This window comes from Pelecanus crispus, chromosome 1, assembly GCF_030463565.1.
Source record: "Pelecanus crispus isolate bPelCri1 chromosome 1, bPelCri1.pri, whole genome shotgun sequence".
NCBI lineage: Eukaryota > Metazoa > Chordata > Aves > Pelecaniformes > Pelecanidae > Pelecanus > Pelecanus crispus.
In genome coordinates, this window is record NC_134643.1 from 53935997 (window position 1) to 53959116 (window position 23120).

A 23120-nucleotide genomic window follows, 5' to 3' on the forward strand; every position below is an offset into this window, starting at 1 on the left:
AGGTATATAGAAAGCTTAAAAAACTGAAACATAAAAACAGTGCTAAGTTTAACTTGGAGAAGAGAAAAATGAAGAAAACTTAGTTTTCAGTTTTAGTTGTAACTTCACTGTGTGCCCAAGTAATTGACCATGGAACTCAATTAACTAAGGTGAACAACAATAAATAATGGGGGGTATGTGTGGTACTCTGCTTTTGAGGAGGAGTAGAATTTTGTTGGCTGCTTGGAATAGTCTTTCTGATATTTCACACTGACTGCTTATTGAGTAAATCACTGTTGCCAACATCCTTTATTTGAAAAATATGGATAATATGCTTTCCTGAATAGGATAATGAAATACTTTAGTCTGTCATATGTGCTTGCTAGTAGAACTAAGCAGAAAAATACAACTAAGTGCTTCTGTAAGAATATTAGCTGTATAGAAAACTAAAAATCAAAAGGCGCTTAGGAAGTAAATCCACTTTCTATGTTACCAAATATTATCTGCTCTGTACATAGAATAGCACAGTACGTGAGAACTTCCAGGAATTTCTGTCTTTAAATGGGCACCTTCTTGGACGGCAGCCGTTTCCTGATGTTATACAGCTGGGTCTTTGCCAGCCAGAGACATCAGAGGTGTATCAACAAGCCAAGCTACATGCTCAAAGAGAAACAGGAGCATTTTATTTGGAATGGATGTAAGTAGCTGCAGCCCATCTGCCTATCCCTTGATCCAAGACAATAATTTAATGTACAACTAAATACAATGTATGTCTAATATAAGGACCTTTTTAAGAACTGCTGTGTTTTTTCTGGGAAACGAAAGTGAAAAAATTTTCAGGAACCTGTGGGAGGAGGGGAACTCTGGATATGTAAGGCCACGAATTAGTAATAATGACATAGAAATAAATAGAGGAATGTATTTACTTGTGTACTCAATTTTTTTTTTTTAAGTTAGAATTGTAGTGCAAGTGTTGGGTATGTAACAGCATGTTTTTAGGTTTTGTAGTAAAATGTAAGCTTTAAAAAGGAGAGCATTTGTGTTAAATTGCGAAGTTTTTGAAAGTAGCAAGGGAAATGCTAAAAGGCTTTGTAATCTCTACCCGATCTTGAAATTTCTCCTATTTACATAATTTTTTTGCTGTTTTCATATTTTTGGAAGTTGTTTAATGAAAAAGTATACATATCTAAATATTTTTCCAGCATGGTCACTTTGCCATGTAACCGTGTCTGTTAGATTCTTTTGTTTGATGTTTCTGTTCTGCAGTACTTGGTGGCTAAAAACCAGAATGACTCTATGTCAGGTAATTACAGTAATAACCAGGCAGGTTAATTGAGGCATACTTGAATTCAGGTCTTCTCTGAATATTTGGCTATTTCATTTTGCATAGCTAACAGAATTCTAACAAAAAAGCTTGAAAGTTGCACAATTCAGAAGAGTCAGTCTCCAGGTAGTTCAGGGCTTTCACCTTGGATGTTGGAGACTTATGCTGAAGAACATGGCTGAAATCAACAGAACAGACACAGATGTTTTTGTGTCCCATCCCAGGGCAAGGTTCTAAAAATGGTTTGTAGGATATGTAGGTGAATACACTGCTTGCTTGACAAGCAATTTTAGCTTTCTTACAATATGAAAAAAAAAATGTTGGCTTAAATGAGTCAGTATTTTGCAGTGAAAAATTGCTTTCATTTTAAAGCACAGCTACTTTGAGATGTTTTACCCATTATTTAAATGCTAAGCCTGAAGATTAAAACTGGTAATGATAGAAACTTGAAGTACATTGATTCGTTTTGACTCTAAAAAAAAAAAAAAAAAACCAACTAATCTTGTAACAAACTATTCATCACCAAAAATCATCTTATTACAGTGACTTCTTTCTGTATTAAGATCTGGCTAAACAGGATGATTATGATTGCTACTAATTCTAAGTTTTTGTTAAAGTGAGGCAAGAGTCATCTAAGGTGTGGTAGATTCTGTACTTAATCTCTGATTGAAATGCAGTGGTAGTCATAGATTTTATTTAAATATCAAGTGATAAGAATTGAGTCATTGCTGTGAAATTTAGTAAATTTACTAAGATCTAAACAAATTTACAAATGTTTTTGAGTAAGCTTGAAAAGGAACCTGCAGAAGAAACAAGAATTCTCAGGAAGAAATTCATATTTGGAAATAGCGCATATCAAATCATAAAAATGTCATTAGAAAGGCTGTGTCTTGCGGTGCAACAGCTTTTCCCATGAAGTACCATGTTAATTTCTCATGCATGTATTATCTTTCTTATCTCTAAGCTGTAATATTGGAGGGCAATAAAAACTCTTCAGTGAATGCTGGAATTAGTGTTTCCCTCATGATTTCAGCATAAAGGCTGAGAGGTAAGGTATAGTGGGTTGGTTGGTTGGTTTGTTATAAAGCTTGCTGCTCAAGATGTGTGAAAAAGTGTTATCTTTTTATAGCAGATTTTGAATAAAAAAAAGGCACTAGTAGGAAATCCTACTCATCTAAAATCAACTTCTTACCCTGTAGAAATAAAAAATCCTTGAAAAACCTCTACCGTCTCGTCGTTCGTCCACATAGAGATGCAGTTTACCATGCTTGCTTTTCTAAGGATAGACAGAGAATAGCATCATGTGGAGCTGATAAAACACTTCAGGTAAGATACCTATGCATGAGTGAAAAGAGATGCTGTGTACTATTTTGATAACATTTGTCAACAGTTCTGTTGCTTTTCTTTTGCTGTTATGTGGAGATATTAGGGATCTATAACATATTGGAGGCAAATGATTGAGAAGAATGTATTATTACACAAACATCAAGTTGCATGTTTAGAATAGTAAGCATTATCTTCTAGTTCAAAAGCTAAAAAAACTGTGTGTTTCAGGGTTTATACCCTCACTGGTGTAATATGTGAATGTGAGATGCCTTTAATGATATGGAAAAGCTCACAGCTTAAGTAATGCACCCCAGCATATTTAATACTTGCTTGCAAAAATGTTATTTCCATCCAGTCACAGTAGACCTTCTATAGAACTGAGAAACAGTAAAATGTTTTAGTTACAGCTTTACTATTTCTATGGGGTGGTAATAGACATTATGCTATTTTGGTGCTTAGTTAGTAAATTGTCTTATACAAAAGTAATAAATCTGGGGAGAAAAATGAACCTGTGAAGTTGAGGACAATATTAGATTGGAAACAAGCCTAAAGTGCTTAGGAAGTGGATTAGGGGAGACAGAGAGGAAAGTGACTAATACAAATTTGCCAGCAGTCTGCCTGGAGGGGAGCCAGCCAGCTCTCAAGAAAACTAGCAATCAGCCAGTAACCTGGTAAAGTATCCATATTCCAGACAGCCAAAGGTAAGGGAAAAGAACAACTTTTCTGCAAGCGTTTGGTATTGTTTTGGGTGCTTGGTAAGTTGAGTACTAAAGTAATAATATTAGTGGTGCTTAGTTGTTGCTTATTTGGCTACTTAATGTGGTGTTATTGTGTTTTTATTTATTTTATTTGCTGGCTTCTACAATATTATGATCATGACATCCACTTAAGGGGATGCCTGGTGTATGTACTCATTTTATGCTGTGCTGAAGTTACTGTGCTGGGCTTCTGTACTTAATGGCCTTATTGAGACTGCAGATTGCTTATTTTTCTCTTCATTTTCTACCCAAAAAAAGTAAAATCTGTGGACTGCGATTCCATTTCAACTAAACCTTTGTTGAAGAAGTAATAGGAAAATTAGCAATAATCCTTTTTTTATTGTTTAACTTTGAAATTATTCAAGTTTTTTCTAATAACAGCCTAAGCTTTTCAATTTTCAAGGCTACTTCTACTGTTTCTGTAAAATAAAAAGTAATTGCTAGATTACGAACAGATACTCTGCAGAATTTACTGTAAATGTAGCTTTCCTGTTACTTCAGTATTTATGTTCTTATTTGAATGAATACCAACCATTTCATTGTCATTGATATTCCCATTCAATGAAAAAGTAAAGGAAAAAAATGGGGACTTCACAATTGTAGTATCCTGAACACGGCTGTAAAGAACACCTTGTGATTTGTTTTAATAATTAAGAATATGTAACCTAAGGAGGAAAGGGAGACCTGACACCTTCCCCCCGCATTGTAAAGTTAAATCCCAGAATTTGGGGAAATTGATTAATATTTGACGCTTTCCCCCAACTGTCGTTTTATTGCTAATGACTAGCTCAAGACTGAGACTTGTGTCATCCTGTGTGACTTTTCACTACTACTTTTTTTCTTGTTTTTTCCCCAAATCATCAATTGCTGCTGAAATTCTTACTTTTTACAGAAGGATGTTGTGTATATATATAAACATGGATTTTGTAGTTTTAAGAATAGTTTAGATTTTGTTAATAGATACAGTGTTTTGCAGTTACTACTAAAAAATACTGCAAAAGGACATGGATTTAGGCTTAAAGAGTGAGGGTAGAAAAAGTCATTAATGAAACACACGTTGCATACAGAAATCTTTTTTAAAATCAGTTTTCACTGTTTCTCTCGTAACAATTTCTATCATCCTTACAAAACTGAAGCTCAAATATTTTTTAAATTATTATGTTAATTTCCCTGAAATTATAAATGCTTTCAAAAGTAAACCATTGTTATGAAGAGCTTATATAAAGAGAGCTGTTTGAGAGAAAACAAACTTATATTTGTGTTTTAAAATTGTATGCAAGCTACAAGATTTTATGGTTTGTTGTTTTAGGTGTTTAAAGCAGAAAGTGGAGAGAGACTCCTGGAGATAAGTGCCCATGATGATGAAATACTTTGTTGCACTTTCTCTGCAGATGGTGAATTTGTAGCAACTTGTTCAGCTGATAAAAAAGTGAAGGTAAGGAAATGGAGAGCAGAGAATTTTTGTTTCAAATTAATAATTCTAATTTCAGTTTTAACCAACTCAGGCAGAGCAGATTCTTAAGACTAGTGTTTTTTAACTGTCTTAAATCTTATGTGGATAATTCACTACTTAACAAACAGAAAAGCCCCACTTGTTACATAACGTAAAAGATGCTTAACGTTAATGTCATGCTGACAGAAGTACCGCTTATTTTACTTGTGTTATCAGATGATTCTTTTTAAGTAGAACGTAATGTGTGAGTCCAATCCTATCCATAAAATGAGATGAATGTACCCGTAATTCTTTTTTCATGTTTTTTTTTCTGTTACATGTGAATTATTTGGAATGTTTAATTCCTCAGTATTGTAGCAAAACCTTGGTGAAATTCCAGTATTTATCAGATTCTAATCTGAATTATGACCTTTGCACTTATAACTTCGTGTTTCTAATTGTAAATATAAATGCTTTGCCTTTGTCGTCAAAACATTTTTGAGGTGTTATTAAGAATGTTTTAGGGCTTTATCTGTATTTCAGGATAGTTGACGGATTTTTTAAAAATTAAAGTACTTTTAAATATGTTTAAAAGTCTTTTTCATCCTTCAATTTTGTCTAGGTCTGGAATTCAAGAACAGGCCAGTGTAAGTGTGTATATGAAGAACACTCAGAGCAGGTCAATTGCTGCCAGTTCAATAACAGAAGTGGTCAGTATCTTTTAGCCACCTGCTCAAATGACACTTATATCAAAGTAAGTGGAAAAGATTGAGATTGTTCTCACACTGCTTATAACAACAGGATAATTATTGATGTATGAATATATTTTAAAATTATAAACTAAGCGGTTTTTTAATGAGCCTGGTAGAAGAGAGATGGCAACAGATTAAGAGTACTGACTACAGCCCTGTAATTGGATTTCAACAAGGTAGAACAGAAGGAGTGTTTATGCTCAGTGAAGGAGAAATGGGCAAGTCCTGTATTGATAGGGCATGAAGGTGAGGGCTTTGGCAAGGCTTTTAGAGGGTGAGATGGGAATGGGAGAGTATGGGAGTGAAATACCTGATTAAAAACAGCATAAGAAAAATGAAAGCAGAAGTTTAGGATTGAAAACATTAATAATGTAAAAAAAATGGATGCTGAAAGACTGGGAAAAAAGGCATTATGGAAGTGTAGCAGGTACATTTTTTGATTAAATTGATTGGGCATAGTGAAGGAATGAAGGTGGAAGCCAACAAAATAACAGTAATCAAAGCAAGATGTTTGTCAGGTTAAGCAGCTGGCACTGTTCAGATTGGGAGGCAGTATGTATGTGCAGAAAGAGTAGAAACTGGGCAACTGAAGTCTGCATCTGAGGGAAGGGAGAAAACAGAAAAATCAACTAAGACCTAGACTCTGGCAAATAAGAGTGCAATTTCACAGTACAACTAAGCAAATCATATAGTTAACTGGCACTGAAGATGATGGTCCTACTGCCCTGACTGTATATTCTTGCCTTTGTTGCAGTGCATGTGCTAATCTTACTCTTCAGTGGTGTGGTTCAAGGAGCCAGCTCTGGTGGGATTGGTTTTCTGCTCATTTAGTTCCACGTAGTGGCTCAATTGTCCAGTTCCAGTGCAAGAAAACTGTTGGGAGTAGACAGCAAGGAGTGAGATTGTTAGTGGAGGGGACCACTGTTTCTTCCAGCCGTAGCTAGCAGGATGTGAGGTGTTTTAATTGCAATGTGAAGTCTCATCTGAAGAGTTCTTGCAACAGCTTGTGTTTGTGTAAACTGGAGGTAAAATACAGTTACAATCTGATGTCAGGGTGGAAAGAAGAGGCTTTTGTGCTGACCTCCTGGATGTCTCAGGAGATGCGTTTGCTGTCTGAGGCTGACATCTTGGAACATGTAGATTTAGAAGGAACTTGTTTAAAATGATGATTTTTATACTGTAAATGTGGTTAAGATTTTAGACAGTGGTTGACACTTTCATGAGTAATGAATAACAGAACTGCAGTATGCACAGTAATCAAAAGGGCCTGATTTTTTTTCAGAGAACACTGTACAAGTGACTGGTATTGTTTTGAGCTCTCACTTGTACAGTCAAGTGCATTTTTTTTTTTTTTTAATGTAGGCAAAAGGGAAGAAATTTGGAAACAGAGAAAGGAAGTGTGGGCTATAGGCTTGGAAAACAGCGTATGTGAGAGGGGTGGGGAAGAGGAGCCCTAAACAAAACAAACATGTGGAATGTTCTTTTAACTTTGTTAGTATTGATGTGGCAAGGATGATATTCAGACTGTCCAAGACTAACCTGAGAGATTTCATTTTTGTTATTGTGTGTAAGGTACCTAATTCTGAACTTCAATGTTGAAAGGGAAGAAGGCAAGAGGAAGCTACTTCCTCAGTCTGAAGAAACTTTCAGTAATTTTGTGCTGTTCAAGGGCCTTGTCTGCACTGTACAGAAAGTTTAACTAGTTCTGTGTAATTCCGATGTAATAGTTTTCGTGCATGTTAGCAGATGGAGGTAAATTGCAGGGTAGCCTGGGGTGTAGCATCAAGTCCACAAGTATGTAGGTAAAACTTAAGAAAAAAAAAAATTGAGGTTTTGGTTGCCCGTGCATGTTTTTGAGAAGAACATGAACAATTTGTCTTTGAATAATTCATGAATATGATGATATTTATATGTTTATTTCTTATGCAGCTTTGGGATTTGAACAAAAAGTATTGTAGAAATACGATGATTGGTCATGTAAGTTCCGTCAATCACTGTAGATTTTCACCAAATGACGAATATGTTGCTAGCTGCTCAACAGATGGAACAGTAAAGGTACACAGTGTATTTTTAAATCAACTGCTTGTTTTGATGATGTATTTTTTTTTTTTTTATAAAATGCAAAATATGTATAAGAAAACTTTGTGTCTGCATGGTCAGCTTTAACGAGTTAAATTCTCAAACAGTTCATTATTACTCCCATTTTTAATGCAAGATTTTGACATGGCTTGTCCAGTACCAGGGAAAAAAAGTTGGGTGCCTGTAGTTGTAAATAAACCCTAGCTAGCCTCATTTTGAATCCTTTACTTTTCACTATCTTTTTTTTTTTTTTTTTACCCGCCAATGTACCTTAAGAAAACTTGGGGGGGAGTGAAACTGGTTTTTGTTTTGTTTATTTTTTTTAAAAAGTAATAAATTTTTAGATTAACTGAAAGTTCTGTTATCTCTGAAAATGAGTGTCAGTAAACATAAAAGTTAAAAGCAGTTTCTATGTCCCATTTTTCATGTATGCACCAGAAGAGAATTGAGAGGTTTATGTTTTGTTTTTTCCTCAGAATGTAACTATTCTTTTTATTGCCTTTGCTTGCAACAGAACTATGCTATTTCAGAATTGCAGTTCTTAAAACACTGTTATCTTTCTGTAGAGTTGCTAAATCAGGAAAGAAGGGTTGCTGTAGCTGTTGTCATTCAGAAGGAAAATTGCAGTGAAGGCAACAGAAATACTCAGTAGATTTTTGGCAGGTGCCTCAAATTAGGGTGCAAACTTAGATGTATACCAGATTTCTCATGGTGAGTGGACTTTTAATAGAGTTGCAGAGCAGATATTATTTTTGTTTTTATTCTTTTGTTAAGAGACAGTGTTGTAGCTGGAATGATATGAGGGAAAAACCCAGGGAGAGGGCTCTGCTACACTGTAATCCTCCTCTTTTGTTTTATTTGTATTTGTTGATTTGTTTTTTTTCTGTTGGGTTTGGTTTTTTTTCCCCTTTTGGTCTAAGCTGTCTGGGCTTGTGAATATTCTAATGCTATTTCTTGACCAGGGAAAGTAGCAAAGGCTTTTTTGTATTCTACCTTCTGCCTCCCTTCTTCCCTACAAGTGGTTGGGAGTTAGCTCTCCCCTGTTGTATTCTGTATCCACATCGATAAAAAGAGGGTTTGTGCATTTCCTTTAATTTTTATTACAGCTTTGGGAAGCACGCTCAGGAAATGAACGGAAAAGTATTGAGGTAAAAGATTTCTTCAAAAATGCAGATGAGCAAACAGATGATGTGGAGGTCTTAGTAAAATGTTGCTCTTGGTCCAGAAATGGTAACATGATTTTGGTGGTAGCCAAAAATAAGCTTTTGGTAAGTACCTCACTTCAATAATTTTCTTGAGGTAGTATAGAATCATAGAACGGTTTGGGTTGGAAGGGACCTTAAAGGTCATCTAGTTAGAAATTATGATTAAAGATAAAATTCTAGGCCAATAAGATATTTCAGATATAAGGTGCATGGTTTTAAGTGTATGTAAAGTAAAAATATGTGGGCAGCAAACTGGTTGACCGAGAGAAATACCTTCTGAATTCAAGAATGTACGCTGTTGAGCATATAAGCTTAACAGTTTATAGTGAAGTCATACAAACTGGGTGCTAACTATTGTAATTATGTGTTCACAGCTTTTTGATGTTAAAACATGTGATTTGTTAACGCAAGTCATCGTAAGTCATCACAGTACAATCCAGTACTGTGACTTTTGTCCTGGTGATGAGTTAGTAGCAGTTGCTTTGTCTCACTGTTCTGTTGAGGTAAGTGATAGTCTTCTCTGGTATACTGTAGCAAAGACAATTTGCAATATAAAATGTTACATTTGTCTTAATAGTTTCTTGTATGCAGAGGTAAAACAAATCATGTAGCTACTTTAGCAGGCTTTTGATGTGCTTCATTCTTTTTAATCTTTGTTCACTTCTGAAATGTAAAATATCAGCTGGGAAATAAAGTTTTAAAATTATACATTAATTTTGGACAACAGAACTCATGTTTATATAAAAAGACTAGACTACTAAATTTCTTTAAAGTTACTGTTGTCACTCTCAGGACTACGGGCCTTCCCATTGCTTAACTCAAACAGACCTGCCTCTGCTTATATATGCTGCTGCAGAATGTAGCAACTCACTACAAAGGAATAAAATAGCTAGAATGACTTTGGGACTAGCACAGCTAGAATAAGCCTGTACAAGTATCAGTTTGGGGGTTAAGGTTGTTTGGGGTGGGGTTTTTTTTTGGTTTTGCAATCCACATGGTCAGTTGAACTTGTAACTTTTTCAATACTGTGAGTGATTTTTTTTTTTTTTTTCCCTTCCCTTCCCCTCCCCCCCGCCCCATCTTTTAAAATTCTAGCAGTCAAAGAGGCTGCTGATTCAATTTCCCTGACCATCAAAATGTGATAAGCAGGCACAATTCTTGTTACATCTGATTTCAGAACGAGAAGAAAATACTAGAAGAAATAGTAATTAAGTATACTACTTGTTTTGCACTGTTTTCCCTGTAAATGCAATCTAAATCTATTTGAGTTCTTCTTTCCTGTTTTTGTTGTAGTTATGGAACATTAAATCTTTATCAAAAGTAGCATATTGCAGGGGCCACATGAGCTGGGTTCACTGTGTGACATTTTCGCCAGATGGATCTTTATTTCTGACATCATCTGATGACCAGACAGTACGCGTAAGATGACATCTTTCTTTTTTGGAAAAATGTGGATTTATGTATACATTATTAAGTTATTAATTTAAGGAATTGTTTATTATAAAATTACATAATATAAACAATGTTTATAGTTTATATGATATATATTTAGTATTTATGTATGTTTATAGCCAATATAAATTCAAATATTTATTATGAAATTATAAAATTATTTAGATATACAGTAAAATGAGCTGGCCTTTTCACTTTATTTACGTATATCTATATGATTTTTTGAAGTCCGGTGGCTGTTCAAGAGTAATTGTAACCTTCTATTTTGTTTTAGATTTTATGTGAATCAGGAATTGTGAAGTTTTTGAGGATCCTAGCAGACTTGATATTACTTTCATTATTAGATATATTTGCATGTTAATATTTAGAATAGATTTCTATAACTGTAATGCCCTATTAAAATCTGTGAAAGTAGAACTATAGTTTACCAAAGTAACCTTCCTTCTGTCCTAAGTTAACACATATATTCTTGGAATTTTGAAAGCAGTTGAACTATAGAAATCTGTACTTGGTATTTTTTGTAATTGTATTTTAATGCTCTTCTTTGGATGAGAAAATTGTGAACTTTATAGCTATGACTCTAAACACAGGGGAGTCTGCTAGTCAGCCTGGAAAAAATTAGTTCTGTTTCATCTGTGGGAATCACTATAGTACTTGCACAACCTTACCTCATAAATAAAAATAGCAGAAGCGTAATTTTCACTGATTTAAAAAATAACTGTTACTTGCAAGTTTATAAGACTTTCGTTTACAGGTACTCTTAATAAAACTAATGAAATACTGTGTTCTTTAACAGATTTGGGAAACAAAGAAGGTGTGCAAGTCTTCTGATGCTGTGCTAAAAAGTGAACTAGATGTTGTATTTCATGATGGTGAAGTGATGATTTTAGCAATTTACAATCAGAAACATTTACAAGTAAGCTGTGTATCTCAATATGTTAGTACATTTTAATGTTATCTGCAAATCTCAGTAGGAAACAGAGGAAGCTCTGAAAGAACTGCTTGTTCATGGCTTCCAACAGTTAAATCTGTAGCAGATGACTCTTAATGTATGATAACATTTTCATACCTAGAAACTCTGCCTAGTTTAGTAAGCAAAAAATAAAGTTTGAAGGGAAGTTTCCACACTGATGCTGAAACTGAAGTTGGATGCAGAGGAACAAAACTGTTTTCTCTTCACAGCTGGGGAGGCTGTGGGCCCTGCAAGTGGCTTAGCTATGCACAGCAATGTGTAACGTGTGCAGCACCCATAGACCAGGTGTTACACAGCACATGTATGTAATGCATCAGAACTGCTGCGTAATAGCTGAAGGAATCATCTCAAATTGGGGGAGTGAAAGGCGTGAGCCCAGGTCTGCCTATAGCCTTAGGAGAGCATGGGGTCTTCTGTGTCCTGAAGAAAACATTAATAGTAGATACACTCTTATTGCTGTGGACCCCTCCAGCAAGTAGTAAGTACACTAACATCCAAAATATATTTTTGCATTGCATGATAGCAAATGCATGCACATCTTTTTTTTTTTTTATTGTGATTCTCTAATACATCAAATAAAGTCGGTTGATAGGATTTTCTTTGAAGTGGAGGCAAAGAAGTTCATTCAGATTATGCTTCTACTTGATTGTAACTGTTTAAAAGTAGAAACACTTTCATATTTGTTGCTGAATGCTGCTTAGACAAACCGATTGCATGTTAACCTACAAAATGGGCAATGCTCTATCTTTGGCCGTGAGGTAGCTATTTCAGGTGTTTAGCCTAAAGCACCATCTGAATAGGAATGAACCTTTGTTCTGGACTGTGAAAGCAATGAATTCTTATTGCTGGATGTATAGGTAGATGAGTGTTGGAACAGATTCTGCTGTCCTGCACTGAAGGACACTGCAGATAATCTTTTTGTGTAGGGTCATGTCCTTTCTCCTAATTTGGCTGAAGGGAAACATGTAAGCTATGTAATCCTGGCTAATCAGCATGACCATTCCCTTATTTCTAGTCCTAAGAGATGCTCAGCTTTTCCTAGGCTGCTAGTAGAATGAGAGCTTCCTTTGCAGAAACTTTTCTTCTTGTTTGCCCTGTACTTCCTGTTTCTCTCTTCCTGATTATTTTTTGTCCTCTTCCTTTTGTCTGTCCTGTCAAAAAATTAGCCCCTTCTTACTCTCCCTAAAAATCCTATTAAAAAAAACCTGAAGTGGAATGGTGATGATAATTGAATAGTGGGGAATATGGATGTGGAAATAGCTAAAGTGTCTCCAGTGGGGCCTTGGCAATAAAAAGATTTCAGACTTTGAGCCAACAGAAGGCGGTCAATGTTGAAACTAAAATTTATGTGAACAAATAATATGTGAGAAAAGAGAAGCTGCATTTGTTGCAGTGAAGAGATGGGAGAAACCACAGCGAATGGAGTTATACCTATTTATGTGTGGGGAGCGGTGTAGGATAATTGCTACTTTTTAACCTTCCTGAACTGTAAAATCTGTAGCAACTACTATGTAGTGGTGAATAGTGAGTTGAGATCTGGTGTATTGTATGTGCTAATAAGTTTAAAGTCATGCTTACAGGATGCACTTAAAGTATTTTACGCTCCATTTGGCATGAGCTGTAGAATCTGGCTGGCAAGGTAAATTTGAGCATGGAGCTTGCTATATGGCTTTTGAAATTTGGGAGTAACATTTTGAGTTACTGTCTTCTCTAGTCAGACAAACTTTAAAAAGCCTTCTAATACTGAGAATACATTTCGTTCTGCAAACTTGTGCTGTTCAGAGAGCATTCTATGAAGATAGTTACACTGACCTTCAAAGCAATTGGTTTATGAAAGTAACAGATCCTTATACTTCAAAGTTTGAAACTGGTACACTGTTCTCTTTAGCGTTCTTAGCTCTGTATTGTATTTTATTTAAGTTTAAATTTAAAGATATTGTAATAACTTAATTAACTTCTAACTTGCAGCTTCTCAATGGAAATACCGACAGTGTTGTTATGCAGACAGCAGCTCAAGGATCTCCTATTTCCTGCTGTTGCTTAAGTGAAGATCTTAAATTTGCAGCTTTTGGACAGGAGAGTGGAACAATAAAGGTATTAAATCCTAAATTTGATTTTTAAAATAGTAGGAAAACACCCTTCTTGGTGCTTTTTCTTTTTAAAGAAATGTCATTTGAATGACTTTGTATAATAATATTCTTCAACATAGTACGTTAAAGTTTTTACATTTGAGTGATGCCTAAATGACAATAATGCAAAGGTAATGGTAATAATGTAGCTCTGAATTTTATTTTACCAAGGACTAAGCTAATACGAATTTTTGGTTGTTCCAGTCCATTGACTGAGAATCATGTATTTACAGTCTCATGTCATTTAAAAAAGAATTTGCATGTTCTTTTCTTCCTTTTCCTCAAGTATGTAAAATAAATATAATTATTGCATTCTTCATTGTAAAGGTATTACAGTTGTTGGACGGGAAAGTTCTGAAGTCCCAGGAGGCCTACAGGATGTCTGTGCAGCATTGTCGCTTTACCTCTGATTGTCAGACTCTCATTTCAAGTGCTCATGATTCAGTTATACAGGTTTGGAAGATATTTAAAAAGATTATGTTGTAACTTACTTACAATTTATTTAAAAAGATCTTTTATACTATAGATAATGTGACTCAGTAAATGACTACTGTATTCTGTATTGCTCCATCTTGGGCCAAGGGACTGTAGAAACTGTATCCTCTATTTATACCTTATGTGATAATGAATATTACACAATTTCTGTTTTTAATGCTGTGGATGGTAGAAAGGCATCAACTCTTAAGATGGGTGAAAGGAACATTAATTTTCAAACAAGATAACTCAGTAGTTCTGATTGCATAAGTGAAGGGTTTGGGATGCAACCCAGAACTGGCTATATATGGTAGATCTGTTGATGGGCTTGCTTACACTGCCTGAAGGAATGAGGTAAAAAGACCTGTGTCTGAGCAGGCTGGTGCATCCACCTAGTCCAGTACAATGTTGAATGTAGATACTAGCTAGAAATAGAATGGCTGCACTAGTCTGAAATTAATAAGCTTTGGCTCTCAACAAGGTAGATTTGCTCCGGAGAAGCATTCCGGTGTGTCTATTAGCATTTTGCTCACCTCAGGGATGCACTTTTGAAGTGGATGTCCTGGTCATTTATGCTTACTGTGCTTTAGTTTGCACTGCAGAGCAGTTGCAGGCATGCTGACAGGATTCCTAAACTAGAGCACATGCTCCAGCTACTAATAAGCATTCACTCCACACAACCAAACTTCAGCTGGTTTGAACTAAAACCTCCAAAACACATGTGGGTGCTCGTCCTCAGCGCTGTTTTGCTTACCAAATCTGTTCCAACTTCAGTATTCTACCTACTTGCTGATATACATGTAACCTATGCTGCATCCCACTTTGGTATTTGTTTCGCTCTAACTCTGCATTGAACTTGTGGATCTGAAGCTAGCTTGAGTGCTGTCACTCTGGTCAATTAAACAGTACAGACAGCTCACTAGTTTATGGGCTTTTGGATCCTTCTTTCAGGTCCAACATGGGTAGTTTTTCTTCTAGGTCCTCAGCTCCCTCTAGTGGACAGTGCCTCCGTTAAGCCTCCAGGATTGTCATCTGAACACCTTCTATTCTTTCTTTGAGGCAGAAAACCTATTAATTTGAAAACTATTAAATCATTGTCATTTAAATTGATGCTTAATAGCTTCTGTAAAATAAAATGACGTTTCTTCAGTTTTCAGTGAATAGTTGAATTAAAAATAGGAAGTGTCATTTTGTTATAAAAATACAATCCAAAATGGCATTTCATTAAAAATATGCTTTAAAAATACAAAAGTCTATTTGTTGCGATAATCAAAGGTTTAAAATCCAAAACTTCTGGGATGCCTAGAAAATTATTTGTTTGCTTTTTCTTTTTAAATTACCAGTGAATTTTAAGCATCAAATTCACTTTGAAAATCAGATTATGTGTGCATTATAGGGAACTCTTTCATAGGTTGACAATGGCATCCTCAATCTTCAGCATTTCTACTATGGATATCTTAATTATCTAACCTTTTAATTAGTTGCCACCTCCATAAGAACTTTTTATTATTCCTGTGACTTAGAAAACAATCAGTTAGTTCATTCTTCTTAACTTATGTGTGCCATTAATTTTTTTTTTAAAAAGTATTCCATCTTTATAATTAGGTATGGAATTGGCAGTTGGACGAATGTGTGTTTCTAAAAGGGCACAAGGAAGCAATCAAGGATTTTAGACTTCTGGAAAATTCAAAACTTCTTTCTTGGTCATTTGATGGAACTGTTAAGGTAAATAGGCTGTGAATTGACAAATTGCATAAAATACATTTTATTGTCTCTTCTAACATTTGGTATTTCTTGTACTTCGTGTTGACACACACTTTATTGAATTGGTCCTAAAGTGTAAGCTGACTTTAAGACACAGTTTTGCATTTTCTATTTCTAGTAAGATTTACACTCTTGTTGTATTTTAACTATACCAGTAAGTATAGCAAAATGTTGGCCATATTAGAACCATGTAGCTGAGTTTTATCTCCTATATATTGTTGTGTAAGATGCAGGTTTTGTAACCTTTTTACAGTGTTACAAAAGTAACCTGTTTTTCCTGTATATTTGGTAGGTTTGGAATATCACTACTGGAAACACAGAAAAAGACTTTGCTTGCCATGGAGGTGCTGTTCTTTCCTGTGCTGTTTCACCTGATGGTAGTAAATTTTCATCTACTTCTGCTGACAAAACTGCAAAGGTTTGTTACTTTCTATACAAAGATAAAAATGATGCCATGTTTGTCCCGAAGTGTATGCTATGGTTTTTATTATGAGGTAACTAGTGATTAAAGTTATCCTGTTGTATTTCTAGTATTAAATTTCCCGTATCTGAACATGTTTCTAAAGCTGTTACAGTCGTTCACAATTGATGTTGGATATAACTTGAGGCTGTCCTGGTGACTTCTGTACAAATAAAATGCATGTTTAATGCACAAGTTTGGGTAGAACACTTTGTTTAGTTCTCTGTATTGATTTGTTAATAGCCTAACATTCTCAATTTGGAAACCTAAGTTAAGAAAAATTTCTGGAACTTCCAGTGAAAGTGCTGATCATAGTATTCCTGTTCAGAAGCAAGGTGCAAAAAGAAGTGAAATGTTTAATATTCTGGGGCTGTCCCATTAGATTTTTAAAGTGTCCCATTAGATTTTTAAAATAAAGCTTTAAACTGATCGATGAATCCTTTTTCTATGAACAGCTTTAAACTTTCTTGTAAATGAATGTTTCATTAAAGAGTATATTCCAAGGAAAAAAATATACTCGCAGTTGGTTCAGAACTTGTAGCTAATGCATTCTCGTGTGATTCAGATAGTAAAAACAGACTACAGTATAATACATACATAAATTCACACACATATATGTATATATACAAAAAGTCTTACGTACTTTTGAATGCTAATGCCTTTTTAGAAAGAGGTCATAATTTTTTTTTGAACTTGTGTTTTTCACTCTTGTGTAACGTTTTCCATTTAGATATGGAGCTTTGAAAGTTCATCTGTTCTTCATGAGCTGAAAGGTCATGAAGCCTGCGTGCGGTGCTGTACTTTCTCTCCTAATAACAAATTATTGGCCACTGGAGATGACAAAGGAGAAATAAGGGTACTGCTTTAACTTTGCTGTTTATGTTATAATTCAATTGATAGTTCACAGACAGAAGAGTTCCCATAGTTTGTGTTCTGCGTGTCTAATTCATTAACATTGTGGTGAACATCAGGGAGTTGAAAATAGCAAAGTTTGCCATGTGAGACAGTAGTTTGTAACCATATTGATAGATTTATGTTCCATGAATGCTGAGGAATGATTTGCGTGATTTACTAATAATGCTACTGTGAATTGCATGTGTGATTAAATCCTCCATATATGATACAGTTATATGAGGAGAATTAATTTTTTGGGTTATTCTGTCACTGCAAGTAGAATGCATATTTACTAGGGTTTTTTTTTTTTCATATAGAAAAATACATTTCATCTTTCCTTACTGGAGATATTTTTTTCCTTATTAAGTTTCTTATATACATAATCTTCTCTCTCTTTTTAGATTTGGGACATTTTAACAGGTGCATTACTTCACTTCTGCTCACCAGTTACTTTAGACGAAGGAGAACCAACACATGGTGGTTGGGTAACAGGCCTCTCGTTTTCTCCTGACAGTAAAATGCTTGTGTCATCTGGAGGCTATCTTAAGGTAAGCCTTGAAAAAATAAAATATCCTAACATACCTAATTAAATGGCAATACTCTGATAATTCTAAAGGAAAATGCAGACTAATTCAAAGAAACAAACCTGAAATGTTTTACTTAACACAAAGCTGCTCAATTTTCATGACTGTCTAGCACTTTTCGCTTTGCTGCTTCTCAAATTTGAAAGCCCCCTGAAAAGGTCTCTTAAGAATTCAGACTTCAGACTTGGAGTTTGTTTTTGAACTCCATATATTCCATTTTTACTAGATTCAGATTTTTATTAGCAATGTCCTTCATTAACATTTTTAATATTGAAGATCCCAGTAATTTTTGTCTGACTTAATATCTACTCAATTTCAGCAGCAATTGTGTTCTTTATAACAAGCAGAAAAATGCTCTATGTCAGGCTTTTATTTTTTTTAAAGATACTGAGTTTTAAGATATTTCATAAATAGAAATTCAGAAGGAATTGCAAGTGATAATTTTATGCCTTGAAAGACATTCCATAAATAATCTTTGGAAGAGGGCATGTTGAAACTGAGGAAATCGGTCTTGTCATCAGTCCTTCATTGGTTCAGACATCTACTGGGCATATGTGTTTTGGGAAGGGGAAGAGGTGGTCTGTCTTTCAGTCTGTGAATTGGTTCTTCATAACTGTAAATTTCTTGTGAAGTTAGGGGTTTTTTTTTATTGGTGTCCTGTCCCCCCTCCCCCCCCATATGATAGCTAATGCCTTTTAGTAGAAACTGTGTGTGTATGTGAAATGACAGGTTGTGGAGTTCTCATCTCATAAAGTGCTGGAGGTTAGTTGATTGTTGGTCAGCGTTTAGCTGTTGGACATGCTACCAGACTAATTCTTTGAAGTCAGTTAGTAACCATTTAACAAAGACCATTGAATTTTCTAATTTAGCATTGAAAACATCTTCTGACATTCATTTCGTATTAAAGAATGAGACATGCATCCTGGTTCTAGCTTCCTTCCCATTTTGTCTTGTGGTTATGCAGTATGGTGTTGCAATGCTTCTTAGAGTCATACAGCGGTTTAGGATGTTAGGGACTTCTGGAACTCTAGTCCAGCCCCTTGCTAGAAGTAGTTTGCAGAGTTAGGTAAAGTTGCTTAGGGGCTTGCTCCATCAAGTTTTGTCCCCTACTCCAACAGGGGTGCCTCTGGGCCCTGAGAGGAGAGTCTGACTCTGTCAACTGTAACCTTCTTTTTGGTAGTTGAAGACAGCAGTTAGCTGCCTTCTCTTCAGGCTAAACACATTCAGTGCTATGTCTGTCTTCTATGACATCTGTTCTAGGTGTCCAGACATCTCAATGGCCATGTGCTGGACTTGCTCCAGTTTGTCAGTGTCTTTCTTGTACTACGGTGGGCTCAGCACACGGTGATTGAACTGCTGACTACTACTTTTTGAATCTAGGATTCCACCCAGTTTGTCACCTACCTTGTATTTCACCCATCCAGTCTTTATCTCTCCAGTTTGATTGTAGGGACACTATGGGAGACCATGTGGAAGGCTCGGCTAAAGTCAAGGTTAATCACAGCCACTGAAAGCACACACACACCCTTTTTGTAAGGATATACCAGTCAGTGAAAGTCTACAACATTTAAGAAGTTTGGACCTCTAAAAACTAGGCTGAGTTGGATTGTAGAGTTTACATGGAAGATACCTTTAAACAAATGAGTCATCTAATTCACAGATGAGGTGCATCCAGCCATGTACTGTTGAACTTGCTGCATAAGTGGTACCCGCTGGCCCAGCACCTGAACATTTATCCGCCAACAAAAGAGCTAATTAAGATCTTTTTCTCCCTGCCCCGGTCTCCATCAGTGTAGTTAAAAATCTATTATGCACACAACTATAATGTTACATATTTCATGAGATGAGTAAGCTAAAAAATAGTAATACCAATACCACCTGCTTTTATACATGATCAAAGCTGAAGGTAATCTGTTTTGGTATTTTGCTATTGCACTCAAATGTTGCAAGAATAGAGGGTAGACTTCTTATTGGAACAGTCAAGTAACAGCTTCGTGCTGGGTTGCATTTGGTTCAATTTTGCATTGGTCTACAGTTTTTCTGAGAAATGTGAAATTTCAGTCTACCGTGATGGAGCAAACTGATGGTTGAAGGTTTCTCTGTACCTTTGTTATTAGTGCTTACTGTATATTGTTAAAAAAAAAAAAAAAATCTCACTGAAAAAAGTCTGTCCTGCTAACAAAACTGCAAATGGTTTCAACTGTGTACATGATTGACCCTCTTGTGAGTCCAGCTAAGTTTTTTAATCCAGCTATAGTGTCAATTATATTGTCTGGCAATGTGTTTCATATATTCATTTGGTTATATAAAAATGCATAATCTTTTAGATTTTGGACATGTTACAGTTTATGTCTATTGATCGCATTTTGTGATGGGGTAAGGGCAGTACCTGAATTTATAATTTTGTGTGCTTTCCTGAAATTGAACAGCTTCAGTCTTTTTGAAGTTTCTTTTCATCTGATAGTCCTATACCTCTAGTAACTTCTCCTAAACATTTTCTGCTTAAGATTGCTTGTATTTTTAATTCTACCTCTTTGGGGAAAGCAGTCAGCTGGGCTTGCCATGCTAAGCCTGTTTATAGAATTTATTCTAAGCTTTCTTCAACTAACTGAAAGTGTGTTGTTATTTTTTATAGTGGTGGAACGTAACTACTGGAGAATCCTTACAAACCTTCTACACAAATGGAACAAACCTCAAGTCAATACATGTGTCCCCTAATTTCAAACTGTATGTGACTGTTGATAATCTTGGTATTCTTTATGTATTACAGAAGTTGTGATTAATGTGCTGAACACTGCAGAGATAATTCATTTTCATTGAGCTGAAACTCATTAAGCTGTGAATTATATTTCATTGTTGTATTCCTGATGTTTTCATGTATATTTATGTAATTCATGCATTTTTTTTCAAATGAACCTGCATTTATTCTTGTTTTTAATAAGCATTATTATAATCCTTAAGTCTTGATTTGCATCTTAAGTATGTTGCTTCCACTTTTGTAAGGAAATTATATTAAGATTTATTCAAATTAGTTGAAATTACTATTAATAGCAATGAAGAAATAATAGGGGTATAATACTTTGAAATTGTATTTGTGCTAAGGCTGATGGCTAAATGCTCTCTAGCCATGAACACAACTGTGTAAGATGCAAAAAAAAATTATTTTACTGTGATGCAAGGATTTTCCTTTAGTACATCGTTAATTTGAAAAATGAAACTAGCTATCTTGGTGCTTGACGTTCAAAACAAATCAAGTAGCTGTTCAGTTTACAGCAGCAGTGCTTTCCGCTTGAAGTAAGAACCTTCAGGCTTCTAACCTTGTGGAGATGAAGTGCATTGTAACACATATGAGCTATTCTCATTACGGGGAACATCTTGAGTCTTGTTTTTCTCAAGGCAAGATCTGAAAGGATATTGCAATTGAAGTGGAAGAGGTTGTGCCATGTTTCCGGTCAAAGGATGAGTAGAGCTAACCAGCTAAACTGAGAATGGAAATAGTTTAAAAGCTATATATTGAAAAATATAAGAAGGTGTGAATTTTAGTTATTTTCCCTTTTGGAATTTACATTCAGTTTATACTATGGAGACATTTTATTGTCATCAGCTTTGTTTACATGGGATTCTATGCACGGGGATCTCTTGCCTGGTAATATGTGATTTTCTGTTTGGTTTTTTGCTTTTTGGGTTTTTTTTACAATATATTTATAGATTCAATATAAGGTTGAAATTTTGATGTTTTGTACTAATTATACTTGACATATGTTATGTGAATAATAAGATAACAATTTTTCTTAGGTACCTAGTAGGTCTTGTTTTAGTAAATTGCCTCAACTGCTATGAGCAACCACACAAGCATTAATATCATGGTTTTCATATTTTTGTAGTTGGCAGTAGAAAACTCCAAGTACTTGATTGTAAAAAGTACATTAGCAAGTGTCTCAAATGATACCGAATAATTAAATTCTCACTTTTAGTATTTTTTGTGTGTATTTCAGAAGATTTAATATACATTCTTAGTATTTACCTGGGTTTGACAATCACTAGACTTTCCTCTTTTTTAACTTGAAATTCCACAATTTCTAAGGTGCTGTTGAATACGGGTCAGTGTAATCAAAGTACTGCTGGCAGAAATTTAAAGAGAAGAAATCAATACAAAAAACATGATGTTTTGTATTCTAAGTATGTACAGCATTCAATAAAGATAATGCAGGTAATATTGGCCAAAGTTGTAAATGAATTTGAATTCGAGTGGGTTTTTTTTACAGGGTGGGGAGGGGGAGTGCTGCCTCTTTTATTGTCTTTTGTTGTGGTTTTGTTTTCAATCTAAACATAATGCTGCTTTACAAACTACATCAAAAATACTCTGACAGGTAAGCAACAGTATTAAATATGAGGATGGAGGAAAAAGTGAACAAAGGGAAACTGAAGTCTTGGAACACGTCCTGCAATGTTCAAGACAGAGTTGCTTCTACTGTCTATTTTGTACCCTCCCTGAACAGCTGAAGATTCGAAGAGCGGGAAGCTCCTCTCAGCCAGCATCCCTTGATTGCGTAGGCTGTGCTGTCCTTATTGGACAGGACCGTGTTGGTCTGAACTTAGCCAACTAGGTAAAAAGGATAAATGTTTCACATGAGGAACCAGGGCAGAAAGCTGTCTCTTGTGACAACGGTAATGAAACTCTGATGATAGGAAAAACTGGTCGTGGCCTCATGAAGGAAGTGACCTATGAATGACTGGATCATCAACTATTTCAATTTTGAAGCGAGTAGGAAGCAAGTAGCACGGAAGCTTGAAGAAGTGCAAGATAAACAGTGCATTCTTGAATTATTCTGCAAGAATGACAATGCAGCAGCATTATCCTTGTTGCTGGAACTGAGGAAGCTGTGCTTCATAGAAGGTGGTGTTAATAGAATCAGGATGGTTGCATTCATGTGCAAATGTATGGAGTTGGCTGGAAGTATGTGTAGCTGAGGTAGAAGAAGAGAAATAGTGATGAGAGAGTCTGAAAAGCCAAAGAATAGATATGATTCGCAGGAAGAGGATAACAAAATTTAAATGAAAAATTGTTAAAATAGGAGCCAACCAAAAAAGTAACTTCTTTAATTTAAAATTTTTAAGAAGGTTACGGCAGTTTACTGTAATAAAAAAGTCCTGCTGTGTCATCAGATTTAGCTGTTCTCTTTGATGTTAGATGTATTTTAAAGGAAACAAAAGAAAGTTTGGCCAGAAGCAATTTTTATGTAGTTTGAACATTAGTGCTTCCATTATCTTGTGTAATGCCAGATCAAACTGAATCAGTCTGCATTCAAATTTAACTAATCAGCATTGCCAGTTTCATCTAGTTCTTCAACTGAAATTCTAACACGCTTTGGTGTAAACAGTTTTAGGTACACTTCCTATTAACAGTGCCTATCAGTTTCTGCAGAAGTTTTGAGTCTCTTCACTTTGGCAATTAGACCTACAGCTCCTTCACAAATCTCTTTTTTCTCTTTCCTTTATTAACACGGAATAGTACGCACATGCGATACAGATGCT

At 35.2% G+C, this 23120-nt stretch overlaps 1 protein-coding gene across 6 annotated transcripts in view; it reads left to right on the forward strand.

Moving 5' to 3' along the window:
• APAF1 (apoptotic peptidase activating factor 1) overlaps positions 1-21780 on the forward strand; it is a 38193-nt gene extending 16413 nt beyond the window's left edge. For 2 of the 6 annotated variants that reach the window (XM_075707929.1, XM_075707936.1), the window contains exons 11-26: positions 498-676; positions 2503-2629; positions 4697-4822; positions 5442-5573; positions 7501-7626; positions 8757-8918; positions 9230-9358; positions 10149-10274; positions 11104-11223; positions 13249-13374; positions 13737-13862; positions 15489-15608; positions 15940-16065; positions 16838-16963; positions 17403-17549; positions 20221-21780. In XM_075707929.1, coding sequence (XP_075564044.1) covers positions 498-676; positions 2503-2629; positions 4697-4822; positions 5442-5573; positions 7501-7626; positions 8757-8918; positions 9230-9358; positions 10149-10274; positions 11104-11223; positions 13249-13374; positions 13737-13862; positions 15489-15608; positions 15940-16065; positions 16838-16963; positions 17403-17549; positions 20221-20364 — 2142 coding nt within the window. In that variant the 3' untranslated portion in view covers positions 20365-21780. Of the gene's footprint in view, positions 1-497; positions 677-2502; positions 2630-4696; positions 4823-5441; positions 5574-6560; positions 6708-7500; positions 7627-8756; positions 8919-9229; positions 9359-10148; positions 10275-11103; positions 11224-13248; positions 13375-13736; positions 13863-15488; positions 15609-15939; positions 16066-16837; positions 16964-17402; positions 17550-20220 lie in introns of all 6 variants that reach the window. The other 4 variants (XM_075707940.1, XM_075707947.1, XM_075707920.1 and 1 more) reach the window with 3 other exon arrangements.
• Positions 21781-23120: the final 1340 nt, after the last annotated feature.